Genomic DNA, 21,418 nt, shown 5'->3' with positions numbered 1-21,418 from the left:
AAAGAACTCCATCTCTTCCTAAAGCTTTAATAATATCTGTGTCAGGGAAATAAGATAACCAACTGTCAATAGTTTTTGACACTAATAGCTCGATTACATAAAACATTTTTTGAAAAAGAAAATACTTTCAAGAACTTGTGCACTTGCCTTAAACCTATTAAGAAAGAAAGAAAGAAAGAAGTGAGTTTATGGAGAGAACATTTTAGGTTTTCATGAAGGCAAAGCAAAAAGTGATGGTAAAATGAAATATGATGGTGGAAATATGGCTGTTTCAAGATTAATCTGAGCCTGGAAAAAGTGAGGATATGGAAGATAAGGGAACCAAAGCCCATGACAAGTACTTTCATTATCCCAGAAACAAGCAGGATTGTAACCTGTCACCTCAGGGTTCAATAATTAGCACCTTACTCATGATATGTTGAAGACAGGAAGGCAAATCTGTCCAAAATTTTATAGAAGATTATTTGGGAATCAGAACTCAGTATCAACTCAGAAAAATAAAACTATATGAACAGCTTAAAAGACAGCTGTACAGTTTTAATGAAGATTTGGCCTACCAGTCTGTCTAAAAGGACATGTGCTGCACTGGGATATTTTGCTGACAGTTGATGGCAAGTTAAATTTAAGTTACAGGAAACAAATTCACAGATTTCACCTCTAAAAATGCTATCAACAAACTTTACATTAAAATCAAAGATATTTTCATTTTTTGAAAGAATCTACTGTGGCTATTGACAGGGAAATCAGTGCAATATAACTTCACTTTTTTAGGAACAGTAAAAGAAACAACTTACACTCATTTACTTCAAAAAAATTATCTCTAGAAAGGAAAACAAACCCACAACAAAATAAGTATCGCTGTTATCTTCAATAGGATTGGTATTATCTGACCTAACTGCATTCTTCTTTAGAAACATGCAGACTTTATCAATGAATCAGTGCAGAGAAATACTCACATGGTCCAATACCCTGTCTCCAGTACCTAACAGGTAAGCGGCCATGTACTGCAGGAAAGACTCTGGAAGCTAAACCAAGATGGAGTGACTGTCTAGGCACTGTGGAGATCCAAGAGGAAATCTGCACAAAGAACCAGTCAGGACGGGACAGGGACAGCCATAATGACAAACCACTGCTTAAAACATGCCTCAAAATTCTATTTAATTAATAAATACTGTAGGGATTATTTTTAAATGCTTTTATCAGGAAACTGTGGTTAGCAAATAGAGGCAAATCCAAATAAATAAAACGCCTTTATGAACAACCGATCAGCAAACTTCAGAGATGCCAGCCTGATTAGCCTGTGGTACAGCAGCAACAGTTTTATTAAGTTACTTGCATCTGCTAGAATACTGTGACTGCTTCTAGCTAGAAAAACTGCGATCATGACCCATGCTATCATCACCAAACTGCACTGTCTAGAACATCATCATCTATTTGAAATTGCTGCTAATTTAGAATAAGCTCTTCAGGAGCCCCGCATTTCAGCAGAGTGCACAACCGGGGACATACTGGACCTGTATTAATTGGTCTTTGGTGACATGCAAGGTGTTAATCATGACCAGTAGGGATGCAATTGCCTAGATCCAGCCTACCAGCACCCACTCTTCTCAAGATATACTTCTGTTTAAGATGTTTCGCTTTCTCTGATTACCAAGAGCTTTTTAAGGAAGAGATGGCTAGAGGCACATCTGCCAATGCATCAAGATCAGACATTCCCTTCCTGCCCCTTTTAGGTTTCTAAGTGTGGCATTTTTTTCTACACATCTTTTTCTTAGGTTCTCTGAAGGAAAACAGCCAATTCCCATAGAAGCAATTTCAGCATTACCTTCTCTCAAACCAGTCTCTTATGTAAAATATGTGTTATATTTGAAACAGAACCTACTGCATTATAAGATTCAGTGAAAGCTTCACAGGATTCAGTTCAGTTGAATAAATATTTCTTTTATCTCTTCCACCCACTTACACAGCAGCAGGCACACTTCCAGGACACAGAATGCACATCTCTGTTCAAGCACTGAATTCAACTCCCTCCTCTTACAATGCCTAATCACACATTTGTAAAGAACCTTTGTAAAGTCAGCCTTGGATTCTAAAAAGGAAAAATCTACCCCAATTAACACAGAAAGCTTCCAATATTCATAAAGAAAATATACCCCTTTGGATAGACCCCTTTGAAAGGGAGGAACATCTCTTTGATCCAATAAGGGAAAAGAGAAGTTCTGTAGTTTTTGAAGGTATAACTTATCAGCAGGCCTCACAAACTCCTGAAAAACATTCCAAGTTAGATATCTAAAGCAAAACTAGTTCCAAAAGACATGCTTTATGCCCTTCACACATCACAGTATATAAGTTAACTCATATAAAGACAGTTTAGTCACCTGTTCATATACACAAAACACTTGTTTTCAAGGATAAAGCTTGAAAAGTATCACAATATTACTAGGAGTATTTTGACTCTCAGCTGAGATACAAAGTTAGTATGGCTCTGAAGACTACTGGAACGTAAGCTCTATTAATTTGATCATGTACGTGCTCAAAGACTGTGGCAAGTATTAAGTAAAGAGATCAGCCTTATAACTAGCTTATATTAAGCCATTCTGTATTTTCTTCAAGCTAAAAGCACACACAACTATCTGCTGTTGTTCAGTTGATGTGCAATAATAAGTTGTTAAAATGGATATTCCATCATGATCCTGAACTCCCTTTTTAATTAAACTCCTGTGAACTGGTGTACCTGACCCTTAGTAGAAATGGTACTGAAGGAGAGAATCTGAGACTATCATGAGACACAGATGTGGGGAAAAAAACAACTCCATTATCAAATCTGACGTTCTGGTAATACAAGTTTCAGAACAAACTGGTACCCACTAAACAGATTATTTCACATCCTATCCACATAAAACTGCACGGGCTTCATCATAAGCACACCAATTCTAAGTACAATACAACAGTTTATTCTGAATATTTTTATCTGATTTTATTCCAGTGCTTAGCAGAAGAGCAAATAAGGAATGCTTCATGCTGCACAAACTTTTATTTTTGCCTTTAAATTAGTATCCAGCGAAGATTAGGCACAGTAAACGCAGACCTTATGTTTGCATGGGCTTGATCTAATTGCTCATCCATAGTTCTACTACATTTTATTGAAATTAATATCTACTCCTTGCTGATTTGCTGGGGGTTTTTGTCCTCCTCAACATACACAAGTACTGTTCATTATTTTGCATTCTATTTTGTGTAATGCTCTCTTCTACATTTTCCTTTCAGTTTTAAAATTACTTGTACATATCTTGCTTCTCTGCTGCCCTTCCACCCCTAAAGCAGATATCATTTTACAAGATTTTCAGTGCTATTTTTTTCTGTTATTGGTGAATTTTAAAATATAATTAAACACTTACCCAAAATGAAAATACTTTATTTCTTTACATTTTTTTATTAAAAGCGATTTTAACACGTGGTTGTAGTCTGGAAAAAGACTTGCTAATTAGCATCTCTTCCTAACAGAAAATTCCTGGTGTGAACCTAAAGTCTTGCCCACTAAACTTACCAAAAGACATGCTACTATCATTAAATCAGATAATGACTTCCACTGGTTGCAGTTTTGGTTCATTAGAAGTATTATGCTGATAAACACAAATGCTTAAAACAACAAATTCGTCAAAATGGCTTTTATCAAAATGAAGAGGTGCCACAATTTCTTTCTCCCACTGTATGCCTACTTTCATGTTCTCATTCTTATTCTCTCTACCAGCACAAACATGTAGTGACTACTAGAGTCAATGTCATAAAGACATAACATTGTCTTTACCGATGACATAAAGAATCAAGCATTGTAATTTTTATTCACATAAGATGTGAATAGACAATATTCAATAGACAGTATTCACATAAGATATGAAAAGATAAAAGTTTCACTCTTGTCTGTAGTAACAAGGCCTTAATGGACCAATTTGGCCAATGCATGTTAAATATGCAGATACAGGTAAAATGGAGAGTCTAGAAGAGCAAGAAGAATGGTAAAAGATTTAGAAACTACTGTCTCCAAAGAACAGTCTATGATGTTTAGCCTAAAGGAAAAAAAATAAAGTACATCAATAATAACAGTCATTCAGTACATGGGATTATTGCAGCAAAACAGCAACAAGTTGTTTTACAAGACAACAGAAGGAAGTACCATTAATTAGCCTAATATAGACCAGGAACGTTTAAGTCAGATACTACCTACCTTTTGAACTAGAAAAACTATTAAAGCAAGTGGAATAAACCACCTAAGGATTATTATCCAGTTTCCATTGTTAGATTAAATATGTTCTGCCAAGTCTAGATACGTTCAGTCATTGTTTCACATCCCAGCACTCAGCAGCAATTATCCTTTATGCTACTCCCTGTAACATCACATTTCTTCTTCTTTGAGCTCCTTTAACATACCCTCAGTCCATCTTATGGCATGACCCAATGCTTGTGGGTCATGCCACAAATATAATTCAGAAGCTGACCATCTTAAAAAGAATGCATCTGTTTTCTTAAGCTGTGGGACTTCTCTGGGTTTTGGTGTGAGGCACAGGCTCATTTTCAACCTTGAGGATTTTTCAGGATTTCAACAACCCTGCAACACTGATTAGCTAGAGGTGATGATATGCAGCAGGAATAGTCAAAGCCTCTACTACCAAATATGGTACTGTAGAATGTCTACCTTAGTAAATAGCTGGGACAACATTAGGATCTTCTTTTTTGAGGATTTCTTGGGGAAATCAGCTGCTTTTTTGGACCTTGTTTTGACAGCACCTTAAATCAAATGTGCTGTCAACTCTTATGCCCACACCCAATGACACTATACAAATAGAAGCATCTCTGTTGTACTTTTTATGGCAATCTGTGTGAACAGTAAGAGTTACAAAGAAAAAATGCATACATATTACTGTTCATAATATGCTTATTACTATGCAAACATTGTTCTTGAATAATTTCAGAAAATGAGCAGAAAAAATGATACTTCTTGAAAATGACCCTATTCAGGATTCTGGACTTTGTTTGTTATCCCTAACAAAATTCTTTAAAGGAAAAAATATGCTAGGACACAGCTATACAATTGTAAAAATACAATTTTTTGTGATTTTCTCTTCTACTATCTCTCATGGACTCATCTTGTTCAAAAGCAAGACAGCAGTAGCAGCAAGTGAAGCTACCTGTAATGCTTATCCCAGGCTGCAGAGAAACATCTACTCCCAACATTGGTGTATGTACATTTAGTACACTAACCCCAAGTATTGGGTGAAAACAGGGCTATGAGCCAAGTTAAGAATAACTCAAAAGTCCCCCAAAAACCAGTGTGGGGTGGAAGTGGAGATACAGAGTATTATGCTGTCAGATGTTTTTTTGAGTTCAGTGATCTGCTTTATAAAACAGTGCAGCAAAAGTTGTATAAGCACAATTAAAGGAACAGAGACCTGTAGCAGGGAATCAGAAAGGAACTCAATCACCTAACTTGTGTTTATTCAAATCACATTCTACTTAGCCTGTATCAGGCTGACCTTTAAAGCCCATAACAAATCCACAGCCCACCAACAACTGCAGGAATTTCTCCTCCAATATATTTGTGCTCAGGAGAGGCCCGAGGTGTACAGCTGACTAAAAAGGGGCTGCAGAGCATTCGCATAGCGTGGGAGAGTTACTCACGCATGAGCTTCTTATAGTAACCAACTCTCCCACATTGTGCACTGCATGTAGTTAATACCTATATGGATATCAAAAAAATTTGATATGGAAGAAAATTTATTTGCCTTCTGAAAATGTTAACTTGGATATTCCCTTCTTAAAATATGAAGAATGAGATACTGCACTAAGTCTGACATTTAGTTTCATTCCTTAAAAAAAAGGGAAAAGCAAAGAGTTAAGAATGCAGAAAAATGTGACTTAATATGTAAATACAGCAGAAACACTGGTATGGCATTATGCAAAGTTAGTGCCACTAGAGATGAATTATAAAATAACTTGTTCTAAATGAAGGACAAACACTAAAAGAATGTACACATTCATATACCAGCTGTCTTATTGTTGCAGGCTGGGGGGAACCTATTGAACCAAGAACTGAAGAAAAGAACAAATGTTCTTTTGTATTTAACTAACGTAGCGATAACATCCAGTGATTAGGGCCTCCCATATTGATAGTTTATGGGCTAAATGAATGTGGTTTTCTCCTCAATCACAGACTTACACCTAATTTTTCTACTTCCACACCTGCCCGAAAACACACATAAGTTAGAACAGGACACTGGGGAAAAAAAAATGGACAGCTCTCACCAACAAAGTGCAAAGGCACAGTCAGGAAGCATTCTCCTGTCCACATCTGGATCAAGTAAGATTCTAAGGAAAGAAGCTCAGAGTTAACCTGCCCCTTGAGAAAGGCCAATGAGCTGGGCTACGATTATGTATTCCTTTATAATTAGTTTTCATAAATATACAATGCAGCTATTTTAATACCAAGAACTACTTAGCAATTCTACATTGCTTAAACATGAAGCTTGCACACCCTCTTCAAACATTGTATCACGTATTAGAAATTAATTCAATACCTATTCTTACTATGTATAACCTGAAAAGATGGAATGATACACTTGAAATACCACCAAGGGTATCAGAATAAGAATCACAAGCACCTAACTAGAAGATGATGCTCCAGTTCAACACATTAATCCAAACATAAAATGGCATCTTAGATTTTCATGCTTCTGTATTCCTACAAGATAAATTCCTAACTACCAAAATTTCACAATATCTTCTAGGTCATATAGACAAGAAATTGAGAGCTAGAATTAATCTCAATAGCATGCAACACACTTATGGACAGAACACATTTTTAACTAAAGCCTGACAAGCTGCACTAGGTTTCTAGGTTTCCAGAAAGTCACAGTAACAATTTTCCCATCTTGGCTTTCAAGCATAAGGAAAAGAATTTGCATCAGCATATTTATTTTTATCCACAGTGTTTATTTCTGCTGTAATGCAAATAAACTCTACATATCTAGTAATAATAATGCAAAAAAGATGAAAGTGACAAAGAGTAAGTTTGCATTCAATACAGTCATATTACAAGTATATTCACCATCAACATTAAAGTGCAACTAATACCGGAAAAAAAATCAAAACCCAACTTAGAAGCCCAACCTTCTTCTCAGTACTCAAGTAACCACAAACTTGTGATATCACTGACCAAGCCATATTGTTTATACTAACACCCCCAGCATCATCAGATATCTATCTATCTTTAGACAGATAACCTGTAGCCATCAAAATTAAAGCCCTATCAGACTCAGGAGCGTTAAACCCGTGGATTTCTGGCCTTCAAAGACTCCTGTATGAGGAAGAAATGTAATGCTTTCCTTACTAACATGGAAGAGTCAACATTGCCAAGGATAGGTGATAATGCCTCCTCTTAGGCAGCACCTATAGCCAAAATACAGTAGCACTGCCTGTTAAGTCCACTCCAATGTTATGCATCAATTGTGCAAGATTAGGGCCATCAAGTTCTGTCAGCAAGACAGAATATTCTACTTTAAGGATGAAAATCCAGAATGATCAAGCAGCAAGAGGTCTGTTAGGGAATGTCTGAGAGCTCTAGATTTGCTCAAGGTCTTCACAGCGATATAGAGATTTGGGCAACCACCACATTGGTAAAATACAACCGAATTTCAGTCTTTTTTCTTTTCACTACGCACATTCATCATCAGACCAGAACAATTCCTTAAAAAGGAAGATTCTTAAGAAACAAGTCATTAAGAAAGACAAGAAATTAGTCCTGCAGAATTAAGTAACTTATGATATGACCTAAGATATGGAAGTCTTAGTAGCAGGGTATTTTGTTTGCAGCATTTCTCATTTCAGGAAGTATTCACTCAAGCATGGCTAAAACAAGCAGTGTCCCCATTGGATTCTGCAGCCAACAAATCCTATTAATTTCAGCCTAATGTCCAGTAAAAGCAATTAATTTCAGAATACATAATTGCAACAGAAGTTTTCAATGACAAATACAGCAACATGGTTTTGCACCCTGCTAAAGCAGCAAAATAACTGCTAATACCCAGTTATTTGGCATTGGGTGAGAATAAAAAGCAGAGCATAGCAGTACAGGGAGAACATGAGAATTAAATGTATCACCCCTTATGCAAGTAGTTTTAAATTTATCAAACCTCTAGAAAAAATCTCAAAATATACTGCAAGGAAAATCTACTCTGTCTGTCTTAAGTCCACCTCCATTTAGAAAATATTAAATGCAGGAGGCTATGTTTTCTAAGCTAGTATTTGGTTTATTCTAATTGAAGCTTCATCTTAAGGTACAGCCAATAGGAAAAACTTATTAGCTCTGTGTGGGATGGACAAAACCTTCATGATAGATATCAGTTGATTTAATTAAAAAAAAGAAATGGCAGCTAAACATTTCTGCAGAGCTGGTCACTGGCAAATTACACAGATTGAGCAGGAAAAAGTACTTTATTGCGCAAGCTAACAGGAAAAAAGATAAACAGGACAGCTTAACTGGACAAAATGGTTTCACATTAAGGAATAAATCTACTTTGCTTATGTAAATTTCACTTAAATATTAGAGAAGAGCTGATACAGAGGTGGCTGACAGCATTAACTTTAGGCAAAGTAGACCATCTATTTTATTGCATTACATAAGGTTTGGTTGCAAAGACCACTAAAGTCAACTAATTCTTCATTTACTTGAATTGTCTTTGAATTTGACCCAGAATTTAAACAGCATGACTACTTCCTATGTAAGCACAAGGTCTGAAAAAATTCCAGTTTACAGATAAGATTTCCCATGTTGGAGTTGAACCAAATAGTTCAACAGTTGACAAAATAAATTACTCTGCACATTGCATCTCATTTGTTGCAGAAAATATTCTCACTCTTACCTGCACATTTTCTTCTGTAACTTGAATTTCAGCAGTGTAAATATAATCAATGAGCATCCTCAGAGTCCAGCCATCAACTTCCTTTATTCGAACTTTTTTTGCTCGGCTTTCACTCATCTCACCTACAAACACAGCTTATTAGTCAAGTAAATAAGACAGAAACACAGCCCAAATATAGAAGTTTAACAGCAGCAGAAATTTTGTGTATGAACACTTGTGATAGTAGAAAAACTTCAAGACCAATAATTTAATTTCTTTCTTTCCTTCCTTCCTCCAGTGAGGAAGGAAGATTTTGTTGTCATCATGCAAATGCTACCTGGGTTAATACTTTTAGTGCAGGTGACCTATTTTTTCCAGTGTACAGTATCAGGAAAATATTGTTATCAGAACCTAAATATGACACTTCAAACGCATAGAAAAACAGTTTGCTGGGAAAGCAAGATATTATAATACTCTAGCTTTATTAACTTCTTAATTGAAGGAGCATATCAAACACAGTCTGGAGTAAATTTATTTAAATAAGAAAAGTTATATCCCCACAGAAGAATTAACATACATATTTCTTTGCTTGCCCACTTATTATTCCCTTAGCGATTTCACCTCTTTTGCAGCTCCAATTTAACAGCTTAAACTAAGATAAAATGGTAAGCAAGGGAAAACTTCTAGGATCTCATTTTGTGGAGGCTGACATGTTGGCCATATGCCACAACTGATCTTCATAGAAAGGCCTGCAAAATATCTTCCACCTTCCAAAATATGATGTTTCTCAAAGTGCTATATTTTCTTTATGGCTGAAATAATTATCCAAGTATATATTTTGAAGCAATGACTATAACCTTCTTAATGACTTCCAGATCAGGTCATCTCAGACCTTTAAACCCTCTTGCACTGACTTTCAAACTACAAAAGTGATGTTGGAAGATATATAAAATTTCACTTTGGAAGAGTATATCCCAATCTCTGAATACATTAGTTTCTTATTCTTCTATGTTGGATATAATTTCTTTCCCTTAGGCATAGACATCTAGAGATAAGGGCATTGGTGATACAATAAATTTAATTTATACAACAAGAAAAGCAGACAGGATGGAGAAGTGAACAAGAACATGCTAACCATTGCTGATATTTTCTTATGAATTCATACACATTTTCATTGTTTGTTCTTTCATTGTTCTTGTCTCTAGGGTTAGTGTCAAACAATGCATTTTACCCAGTGGTTTCAACAAAGGGATCATCACTGACAAATCTGTTATCGCTATTCATGTTACCATACCTTTTTTTTGAGCTGAAGGGTAAAGAATGGCATTGCAAATCAACTCTTTAAGTGGCAGGAAGTTCAAAAGACATAAAAACCAGCAAAATCCAGCTCCCACAGAACTTTCTCCTTTCACCTGCACTTCTGAAACATTCCCCTACACCTTTGAAGGATGACTGCAGAATGTTCCCTGCAGGGCCCTGTATTCCAAGTTTCTACTTCCAGTTTGACACAGATTAAACCTATTGATCTTCAGAGCATGTAAGCTGCAACTTATTTATTATGCAAGCTGCTGTGGAGGTGGTCCTCTGGGAAAATTGTGTGTGTGGGAGAGCACATTTTGATATTCTGCAAGCACATTAGATTTGTTTTCAGATTTTGTGTCAAGGCTTTTAGAGTCATGGATAGGCACCTTCTCTGTTTAAAAACCAAGCCCAGAATATAAAAATAAAAAACCCTGAACAAGAAAAAAAAACAGAACACCCAACATCCAAACAACAACAAAAAAACCCAGCCAAAATAACCCCAAAAAATACTTGCTTCCAACTTTCATGTGAACCAGACATGCAATCTTACCACAATTCTAGATCAACCCATATCTGTTTGATAGATCATATAGAGCAAATCAGAGATGCACTCAGCAGGCAATCTCAATCTAGAATTCAACCTGCTGAAGAACTCAGTTTATGACTGGGAAGCAGCACCACCATGTCCCCACAGAGTTCATAGTGACAGGAAAGCATATCATGAACGAAAGGAAAGCACTGAGCTGATCCAACCTGCCAAGCAGCAGCTCAAAGCACCAGCTGAGTTAAAGATACTAAGGGGCTACAAAGATACAAAGGGGCTACCTAAAAAGCTTACATGGTTTTTTACCCAAGAATTTTACAAATGGAGAATGGAAGTGAAGAGAGCAGGTAAATCCCGAAGGATAACTGCTACGGTAGAAAAGAAAATTAAAGCCACCCTTATCTGAAGTCAGGCCCTAGAACCACTAAAGAGTCCCTTCTCTGATGCTTTAAAATCAATTCTTCTAAACATTTAAGTAGATTTAAATCATATTTCTAAATAATTCCACTGTGTAAGACAAAAGAAATACTCCTATTAACATAGATTAAATAGCAGGGACTTTTTTCCCCCCTCTCCTCATTGGATAATTGTTACTAACTTACTATATTCTGTAACTTTAAAAGACAGTAACTTTTTATTTCCTGACAATTGTTAGGGCTACCATTACATGTACAAATGAAGGGGGAAAAAAAAAAAACAAAAAACCAAAACAACCCAGGCCTCTGTTTGAACCTAGTTAATGCCATATCCCAGCCTGCACTGCAGTAATATTTAATGACTCAGAGAATGATGGAATCAACCTGCAAACACATGTCTAAATAGAAGCTTCTAATTTCTAATCAAAAAGTAACCCTAAAGCATAAGAGTGCAAGTTTTTCATTGTCTTTCCAGTTCCTGTTTCATTCTGGATAGAAGATACTTCTCCTTTTGGTTGTGGCTGATTAAGGGATCCAATTTGCTTATTTGAACTTGCAGATTACTGGATGAGAATAAAAATCCACCTAAAAAGCAGGGATTCCAGGCTTCATGGAGAGAACAATCACAATGACTTTGGGAAATTTTTGTGTGGGGAATGGCTGAAATGCACCAATACCACAGCTGGGCTGTGCTGTAAGCAACCTAGAAGCCTAGCATAAAATCTGCTGCTAACTCTTAAAGCCACAGCTGAATTCTATTTAAGCTCCCACCTATTTGGCTCACCAACTACACAAACCTCACTACAGATATATTAGTTAAAGACTTGACACCCATTACTCAAGTGAGTGTTCCCACCTCCTGCAGCACTGGGGCTAAAGAACGCCTACATTTAAAAACATAAAACAAGTAAAAAATTTTAAAAGGGAATAGAAGATTTCAGTAATTCCATCTGCAGAGCAGCTACAGACACTGCTGCACTGGCACTCTGAATGGGTAATAAACTTCTTCACAGAAAGGGCAGTCAGGGCAAGCAGAAATGTCTTAATCACAGAAGACATAATAAAAAGCTACATACTGAGCAAAGAGTATTTGCAATGTGATAGTCAACAACAATTAGTCTTTAATACAGAACTAACATAAGAGGCTTGCATTTCTCTGCTGCCAAGGTGATAAAAAGAAACTGTAGAAGCAGCTTTTTTTACTCTAATTTTATAGACAGGAGTAAAAATGAAGAAAGGACTTATCAGACACCCATAATGTTTGCCTCAACCACAAACGCAAACTTAAAGAACTGCTTGAGGAAGAGATATTTAATTTTATAAGCAACTTTAAAGCATTCTTGTAGAAGTTACTCCACTTCTGGCCTTGAATATGTCAAAATATTTGCCTATAAAATCCAGAATGATCGGCTGCTTCCCTGGAACACAACAGTATTTGAAATTTCACCCATCTTGTTGCATACAATTAAAATTATTAAAACACCAATCTGTTTGCATATGGGCAGGCCAAGAGTCACATTTCTACCTCCATCTGAGCTGGTGGTCAGAAGCAATGGATTACAGAGAAGTCTTTTCATTTCAGACAGTTGACGTTAACTACAAAGCTGGCACAAGATTGGAGGATGAACAGACAAAACCTCAGAAGCTAATTTTAACATGCATTTAGTAGCATCCTTACTTTGAAATAATGTGAAATTCAGTGCCAATGTGATTTATAACTATGATGGAATTAAACCCACAGCACAGGAATTTCAGCTGGAGGCTCCTATCCTAGACCTAAGCCTACCCTAGCCTTGCAAGCCCTCAGCATTCCTGCTCTAGCAGTAAAGCAATAACTTGGCCAGCATGGAGCGAGCAGAAGTTGAATCAAGCCTGTACAGAAAAGTAGTGGCAATGATGCAGAGTACATGTGTCATGGAGAATTACCCTAAAAATATTGAAACATGCACTCCAGCATAGGCTGCCAAAGCCACAGAAAGCTTTCATATCTATTAACAACCTAGAGCACTCATGGACTGAAGAATGTAGGAGCAGTAGTTGTTAAAGGACATGATTTACTCCAAAATTCACATGAAAGTTATTTTAACCTTCCTTTGGACAAATGAGATTACTAGAGACTTAAAGGGTATAACAACTTGACTATCGCTGGCTTACTCAACATCTAATTTGGTTTTTTATTAAGGAGACTTTTTAAAGCATTCATCATGCTAACAAAGGCTACATTGACAGAATGTCCTTAGACTGCAAAAAAAAATTCATTAAGAATCCCAAATGTTCCTATTGGCTTATGTAAAAATCAAATCAGATCCTAAAAAGCAAAAGTAATGAAATTTTATTCTTTATACAGTTAGATTGGATTATAACATAGTAAGTATTGAAACATTTGGTACCTGTAAACATGGCATGGAAGTAGGGGCTGCAGGCGGCTAACACAACTCTATGCGCTGCAATTTCCATGTCTTCAGCTACTATCGTCACATCACACAGCAAGTTTTGACTATTTAGAAATATCAGAGAAGGCAATTTCACATAAGTGAACTACAACAGAAAAGTATATACGATATCACACACAATTTCTTTTCCCATGCCATCAAAAGAGGAAGGCAGACAATGTTGATGAAGCATTGTTTTTAAATGTGTTACACAACCACATGGCTGTTACTCAATCAGATTATGGATGGAGCTTGGGTACACAAAACTGTTTAAAAATCAAACAACTGAATTGTGATTCATTGCACAGAAGTTTTCTGCATTGAATAACCATAATTTGTATCAGCCCAATTTATAAACATTCTCTCTGGAAGTCTGGGCCCCTTTGAACATCTATGATAGAAAAAACAGAATTTAATATATACAAGCACTAAAAAAAATTACGTAAGAAACAAGGTTTTACAGACAACAAAGAATCCAAACATCAACTGAGATGCATGTGTCACATTACACTGGAAACTTATGCCTACTTAATTGTACAAATCTACTACTCAGTTTTCTCTATATTCACTGTTTTCCAAGCATTTTTCATATTCAGCCCATGCACACAAGAGCAATTCTTTTTTCCAGTCTGAACAGTTTAGAATTTATTATGGTTTACTTCATACCTTGACTGACTTTGTATCTTCATTACATGCATTTGCATTCTTGTCCTTAGTGCCTGTAACATATTTCCTCCCTGTCCAGTTGCAATAAAGTAACATCTCATTTATAACCATTCCTAACACAGGTATTCCTTATGCAGTTTACAGCTATTGGCTGTACCTCTTCCACTTAAACTCGTAACACGTATACTCCTTATAATCCAATTTTCTAGATTGAATATGGAGAGGGGGAAAAAAAGAAGAAAACACACCACAACATGAAAAGGCTGCAACTTCACATCATCTAACTAAGGGTTACAGTCACCTTTTATTTCCTGTTCATGCTAGCACTGTCCCTGTGGAGGTAGTATGGAATCCACAAAACTCAGACCCACAGCAACAGAGGGAAGAGGGAAAAGTATGACTTAACAGAACATATTCCTTAGGGATGGAGCAAGAGCTGTACACCAATCTAGTCATTTTTATTCTCAGTAACTTTAAAAAGATACATTTTTACCATTCCTGAATACTAATAAAGATTTTTAGATAGTTTGCAACTCACAAAGCCAGGTGAGCAGTTGCATTTTGCTCGGACAGAACTAGAGCTCTCAGCCAAACAGCTCAAATATTCACCTCAGTCCAAAAGAAAACTCTGATCTCCCAGTTCTGCGATTATCCAACTTTGATGAGTCCAGACTCAAGTAAGGTGGCTTTGTGGAGGTTACACATTAAAAATTTTGGTGGCCACAACTAACCTTTGGGGCCATATTGCAATCCTGGCAATTATCTTTCTCACTTCACATTATCTTTCTGCTTTCAACTCTTAAAACCTATAGCAACTATGTAAATCTCACAAATTTACCTTGCAGTATAGTTCTTATCAAATCGTACATAATATGTGCAATGTAATGACTGTACCAGATGAAACACACAATTCAGAGGATCTTGAAACAATCATTAAATTTATTATTAAAAAAATGGAAACAGAAAGCTACACATAAAAGGGTATTAGATGGTTATCTGATGGATAGTTTTATTGGACACCCGCACTTATCCTGACAACACGAACAAGACATTTTATACTTAATTGCACAGAAAGATAAAAACTAAGATAATACTAAAGATAACAATGAAGCCAGAAGCAACAGAATTACATCAATGCACAGCTAGGGTTACTAATTACATTGCAGGTACATAGACATAGTAACACCTCTAGTCTGGAACTGCATCAGGTGAATGAGTATGCTCTGCATTACTACAGAGCTGACAAGCTAAAGAAATTACTGAAGAAACAAGCTTAAAAACTTCATCATGTACTCTGCTGCAAGCATCTTGTGGCTTCCTCAGCACCTTCATTTCATGAGAGCACATCAATTTATTTTAGAAAAGGTTGTGTTCTGAAGTTTTAATGAACCAATTTGCTTATATAGAGTGACTGAATGAACAGAATTGTGGGGGATACACCATCATGGTACAGACACTGAGAAAAAGGTTGTTAAGCAAGTATGCATTTAAGAATAATTGAGCAACTGTTTACCAGCTTGCAGGTTATTCTTCATTTGCTCATACAGAGAAAGTTTTCATTACCCCCATCTTCAAAAGGTTTTGGTAAAGTCTTTTTTGTAAGAATGAGAATTTTGATAAATATAGGTAACATCAAATTCCTTTCTGATAAAAGCAAATTATAATAAAGCGAAAGGATAGGCACCAGAGTGTAATTTTATCACATGTCAAGAACTAATTAGTTTTTCTAATGAGCTTTCTACTCAGCGTTGAGGTGATGCTGAGCAATGAAATGACAAAAAATACAAAGAACAAAATTGCTGAAATTTGTCAAAATTTGAAAGCACATAAAAACTCATTAACAAGCTACTAGAGCCAGACAATCTAACAGCAGGCAAAAATTTAACATAAACACAGAGACTTAAGCATTCAAAACCAAATCTATTTAGATGCTTAAGCAAATTATTTTTTCACTAGCTATTCACTTCCTGGAGAATATACCTCTGGCAAATACCTGTTTGTGCTACATTAATGAAAAGCACTGAGATTCATTACATTTTTAAAGTTGTTTCTAAATTAAAAAAAAAATAATTACTGGATTAATATTAGATCTTTGTTTAGAGCAATAAAGTCTGAAACATTTTTAAGATTTTCTGTTTATTATTTCAAACAAATGAATGCAACTAGAAACGTTTATAATTTTATTTAATTACCACTTACCATCTTAAAAGCTGTACTCAGCTTAAATTGTAAATATTGTTGCTTTACCTTATTAAATGGCAACTAGTTAAGGTTATATGGCACAGCTCCTGTTCAAACTTTAGGTATTTATACATGCAAGGCAAAATTGCTCAAATTGCTTCTACAGCAATTTGAATTTAGGTAACCATGGAAACTAAAGTATATTCTGAAAATAATCCATGGGCTTTAAAAATGCACTCTGCTGGAAGACTGTTAATCTTTTACTTGAAACACAGCAAAATGCAGGTAAGGTTTCTAACTTCCAAAATTATTGTTAAGATTAATTCTGGGAAACTTCCTCCATGTAAAATCTTGCTCATCCTTAGGAAGTCATTGCTACTGGCTCTAGCCAGGCTCTGTTATGCTCCTTGAGACACTGCATCTGGTTACTGGGACACTGGAGAAAGCCAAGGGCATAAATTAGGTGAAGCAACAAGTGTCAGTCTACCCAGCACACAGTTTTAAAGATTTACCTATATGGAACAGCAAAGGCCAAAGGCAGAGGCATACTTTAAAAGGGTATCAGTTGCTGTGTTTCTATGTTGTGAAGCCTCTCAAATTTTTAATTTTATATGGGAAATAACAAAGAACTACAGGATTTTCACAGTCTCCAGTACTGTCTCTGCTGAAGAAGTGTTTTTATTTATTTAATTTCTCCATTGTTGCTGTAAGTTATAGTGCTAAATTACTATCAGTGATAGCTGTGAGTCCTGATTTTCAGAGCTCAGTTGTGATCTCTAATTACCAGCTGTCACAGTTTTCAACATCACTTCACCTACTCATATGTAAAATATAAATCAATATGGATGCTAAGAACACCATCAGCACCAGCCTCCCAGTTTCACTGAAACTGATGGTATTATCCCTCAAAGTCTTACAAAACTCTACTGAGAAAAGTTACTTTCAACATTTGATCAATTTCTCCCAGAGGCCAAGCGAATGATAACTAAGAAAATGTGCAGTCAGTTGGTTTATACTGTGACCTATGTCTCCAGAACAGAAAATTTTAACATTTTTCTGGTTCACAGCCTAACAAGAAAATCAACAACAGGCATACAAAGAGCCTAAGGCTCAACCAGAGTCACTTTTTGTCTATCCAGGATCAGCTGCATACAAGAGAGGATTAGTAGCTGTTACTCCTTAAGTACAATCCGTAAGTATTTTTCAAGTCTCATAAAACTAGTTCTAAGTTATGAAGTGCAAAAACATACTGCATACATTACAGCTATCATCACACGGCTATCATTCAGTTATCACTTCATTGTATATTTAATCCTTCTCCTCAGCTATACTTCTGACATTGCGTGTTCTTAATAAACAAACTATTATTATTAATTTAACAAATGCAAATGAAAGCAAAAATGAACTTTGGACTCCAGGCAGGTGTATACAGTGAGGTCATACCTTCTTAATTCATTCATAACTTTAAAAGCTTTCTTCATGTGCCATGGATTTACTGTAATGGGACAGTGAATTTCGGTGTTATCATCTTTCAGATCCAATGGCTTCTGATGACAAAGTTTGGTGCATCTGGAAAGAAAGAGAAAAAAAAAAGTTAATTCTTCTGTTGAATCTCCAGTGCTGTCACTTCTTTCTTTGTCCACCTTCATCTTGGGGAGAAGAAGATTTGCACTTCAAACTTCTTTACTCCAAACAATTTTAGTTTCCCTATTACCAAAGGTGGAGAGGAATAGGTAGAATTCCCGTGGAAGTAGTAAGTTGGTGAGTAATACTGGTGACATTGTCAGAGGCTAACAATAATCTACACTAAAAAAACATGATGATGTTTTCTGGTTTTGTGAATATTATTTTATTTAGTGGAGAAACAGTCTAGAATATTTCCAATAGGAGGAAGTGAGAGCAGAATTAGAGTTTTGGGAACTTTTCACCTAGTGCCCATACAGAGCAGTGGCAGAATGCAGCAACCATCACCCCAGTCTCTTAATGCCTTCACTGCCTGTCAGGTAAGAGCTCCTCTCTGCCCTTCTATCAGGACCTCAGTTACTGTTTCACACAGCTCCTAGTTCTCCTCTGACAGGAAGACCACACAATGACTACTGCAATTATCCAGGCTTTCCCTACCCACAGCACAAGAAGTGGATGACAGAAATATTGTGTACTTTTGTAGAGTCACTCAATGTTTTGAAAACCATAATGTACATAAGTGACCAACCTTTTAATTTTTTATAACTCTCACAACCCCACTCCAAACAGCAAGAGAAGAACTAGGCAGTGTGAAAAATCATTACCTCTAGCTACAATGAATTCTTTCTGTAAGACATACCCAAGTTATACAGACACTAACTTCTGTAGAAGAATTATTATATACACTCCTCAGTCATTTGGACTGTCCAAACAGCAGGCGGACTTTTCATGCCAAACCAAATCAATGAGTTTCCTGTTTACAGTCACAACGTTGTACTTACAAAGCAAACTGTGTTGCTGTAGCACTTAGAAAATGCTTAGCATCAGTGATGCTTTATTCTATAGTATTGTAACTGCATTCCTGAACCTCTAAGCTGGAAATAAGCAAAGGCACTGAGAAGTCATTTGGTGGGGCAACAAACCCTGGTACATCAATGATCTGATTGCAAATGAAAAGTCAACCTTAACAGCATTAGGTAAGCACAGTCAAACTGAACATATTCAGTGACTCATGTAATTGCAACCTCTCTTCTACTATACCAGAAATTTTTTAATTGGCCATGTCTAATGAACTTAAAAGAAAAAGCCAACAATAATTTAAGATTTTAACCTAGAACTCTAAGTTCTGTGCACTACAATAGTGCAAAGCCAAGTAATTGGCTCTATTTCTCATTATCCCTACACTAGCTAGAAAATTTTGGAGCAAAGCGATACAAAATTGCATCAAGCAACAAAGGAATGTAAAAAGTTTCCATAAAACTAACCAAGTAACATCCATCCACAGAACTCTAACTGCAACCAACTTACTACAGCGTACCATGAAACTGACATGAATTAAAAGTTTCATGTTCAATTTTGAAAATTATACAATTCATTAATGAAAAAGGACAAATAACAGACAGGAATTCTGCATCAAAAAAAAAAAAACCCAAACAAGTTACATGCTATTCAGCACATAAATATGCTACTTCATAGAGGAAAAAAAAATACATTCTATCTAACAAACTCCTTTAGACTGAAGGTTACTTTTCTACATTATGTGACATACGTTGTGATTAGAATTCCAAAAAATTATAGACAGAAATCAATGATGGCAGAAAACATTCAAAACACCAAAGACCTATAACCAAGAGACCCAGCTCTTAATCATACCACTGACCTATCAAGTCCAAGATAGAACACTTTCACTGCAACTTTCTACATCCCAAAGCAATGCATCAGATACCAATGTCTATTTGCATATGTATAGAGGCTGTGTATGCATCAAATACAGCTATACAAGGAAAAAAAAAAAGTGATCCAGGAAAACAAAGTCATCCAGTGATCCAAGGAAAAAACAAAGTTGTCCGTAAAGAGCTGCCAAGCAACCTGGATTAGATGGATGACTTCACATGAAGCGTAAATTAATTTGCTGAAGTTTCATTTGTTTGTCACAAAGGGTGACTGTTTTAAGGTAATGAACCCTACAAAACCATCAGTCATGTGCTTTTGGTTTTGGGAATTGCCAGTCTGCCTGAAGTACTGGGGTCTCTCTTACCATTTCCCCAGCTGGGCCAGAGCTGTCTGCAACTGGTTCCTTCAGTTTGTTCTCAAGCACCTCATGCACAGCACGCCTGAAATCTACCTACCGAAGGCACAGGATGAAGTGGCACTGAAGCGGAGCCTGTGAAAGGACTGAGGAGGCCAGCTGAGGTGCAGCTGGAGATGGTTGCCTGGAGTGCATCGCCTGGGCACTGCCACTAAAAAAGATGCTTAACTAAATAACCAGAAAACCGGGAGTGAGATAAGCACGACTGCTGAGTCAAACAAGGAGTAATTTGGGACCACATATGGAGGAAGCAGAAGGAGTGAGGGGGAGGAGGGCGAAAAAGCCCGCCTGTCCCCACAAGCTGGAAGGCGCACGGGAAGGCGGCGGGCGGGGGTGCCGGCAGCGCTGCCCGCCCGCGGGAGCCCCGCGCCCGCTCCCCCCGCCGCACGGCGCCCGCGGCCGGCACCCGCAGCGGCACCACCGGGCACCGCCGGCCGCGCTGCCCAGGGGAGAGCCGGCCAGCCGGGCACCCGCTCCGCCACCAGCTCGCCGGCACGACCCTCCCGCCGGCGCTGCCCCGCGGCCGGTTCCGAGCGTCCCCCGTCCGCAGGCACGGCTCCTCCCGGCGCCGAGGGGCCCGGCGGGGCCGGCCGGGCTGCGGAGCGCCGCGGCAGCTCCGCTCGCTGCTGCGCGGCCGGGCCCGCCCCGCCGCCCCAGCCCACGGACCGCACAGCGCTCCGCTCCGCTCCGCACCGCCGTCCCGGCGGGCGCCCGGCTGCCACCCCGCCCGCCTCGCCGCCGCCGCCACACTCACACGGGCGGCAGCAGCATCTCCATCGCGGCTCCGCTCGGGCTTCCTCCGTGCAACGCGGGCTCGGCGAGCTGCCGCCAGCACCATGCCAGCTGCGCTGCCCCGCCGCTGGTGCGGGGTGCGGGGAGCGGCTGCGCCCGCCCGGCCGAGCCCCGCCGCCGCCGGGAGCCGCCGGCGCTGCGGCTTCCGGGTGCCCGCCCGCGGGAGGGCGCGGCGGGGACGGGCCGCTCTGCGCAGGCGCGGCGGCGGGACGCGGCCCGGCCTGTGCGGTCCGTGCTGCGGTGGCGGCCGCAGCTCCGGTACCCGCGGAGGAAAGGAGCGCCTCGCCGGAGTGTTCCGCCCCGGAGGTGGGACAGCCTCCTCCCAGGGGCTTTGGAAAGAGGAGGCTGAGACGCCGTTGCTCCTGCTGAAAGTGTGGCCTCCGAGTGGGATGAGCCAGGGTCTAGCGCCCAAGTGCGCG

General features: G+C 38.3%; 1 protein-coding gene across 3 annotated transcripts in view; it reads right to left on the bottom strand.

Annotated features, from left to right (window-relative positions):
- The window catches only part of KLHL2 (kelch like family member 2), a 54,152-nt gene extending 32,987 nt beyond the window's left edge, over positions 1-21,165 (bottom strand). For 2 of the 3 annotated variants that reach the window (XM_064417607.1, XM_064417609.1), the window contains exons 1-4: positions 20,248-20,266; positions 17,879-18,004; positions 13,547-13,653; positions 8,916-9,037 (exon numbers count right to left, since the gene is read on the bottom strand). In XM_064417607.1, coding sequence (XP_064273677.1) covers positions 8,916-9,037; positions 13,547-13,653; positions 17,879-17,916 — 267 coding nt within the window. In that variant the 5' untranslated portion in view covers positions 17,917-18,004; positions 20,248-20,266. Of the gene's footprint in view, positions 1-8,915; positions 9,038-13,546; positions 13,654-17,878; positions 18,005-20,247; positions 20,267-20,961 lie in introns of those variants that run through there. The other variant, XM_064417608.1, reaches the window with a different exon arrangement.
- Positions 21,166-21,418: the final 253 nt, after the last annotated feature.

Source organism: Passer domesticus, chromosome 4 (genome assembly GCF_036417665.1).
Source record: "Passer domesticus isolate bPasDom1 chromosome 4, bPasDom1.hap1, whole genome shotgun sequence".
Lineage (NCBI taxonomy): Eukaryota > Metazoa > Chordata > Aves > Passeriformes > Passeridae > Passer > Passer domesticus.
The sequence above is the reverse complement of the archived record's forward strand: the minus strand, read 5'-3'. Positions and strand labels throughout refer to the sequence as shown.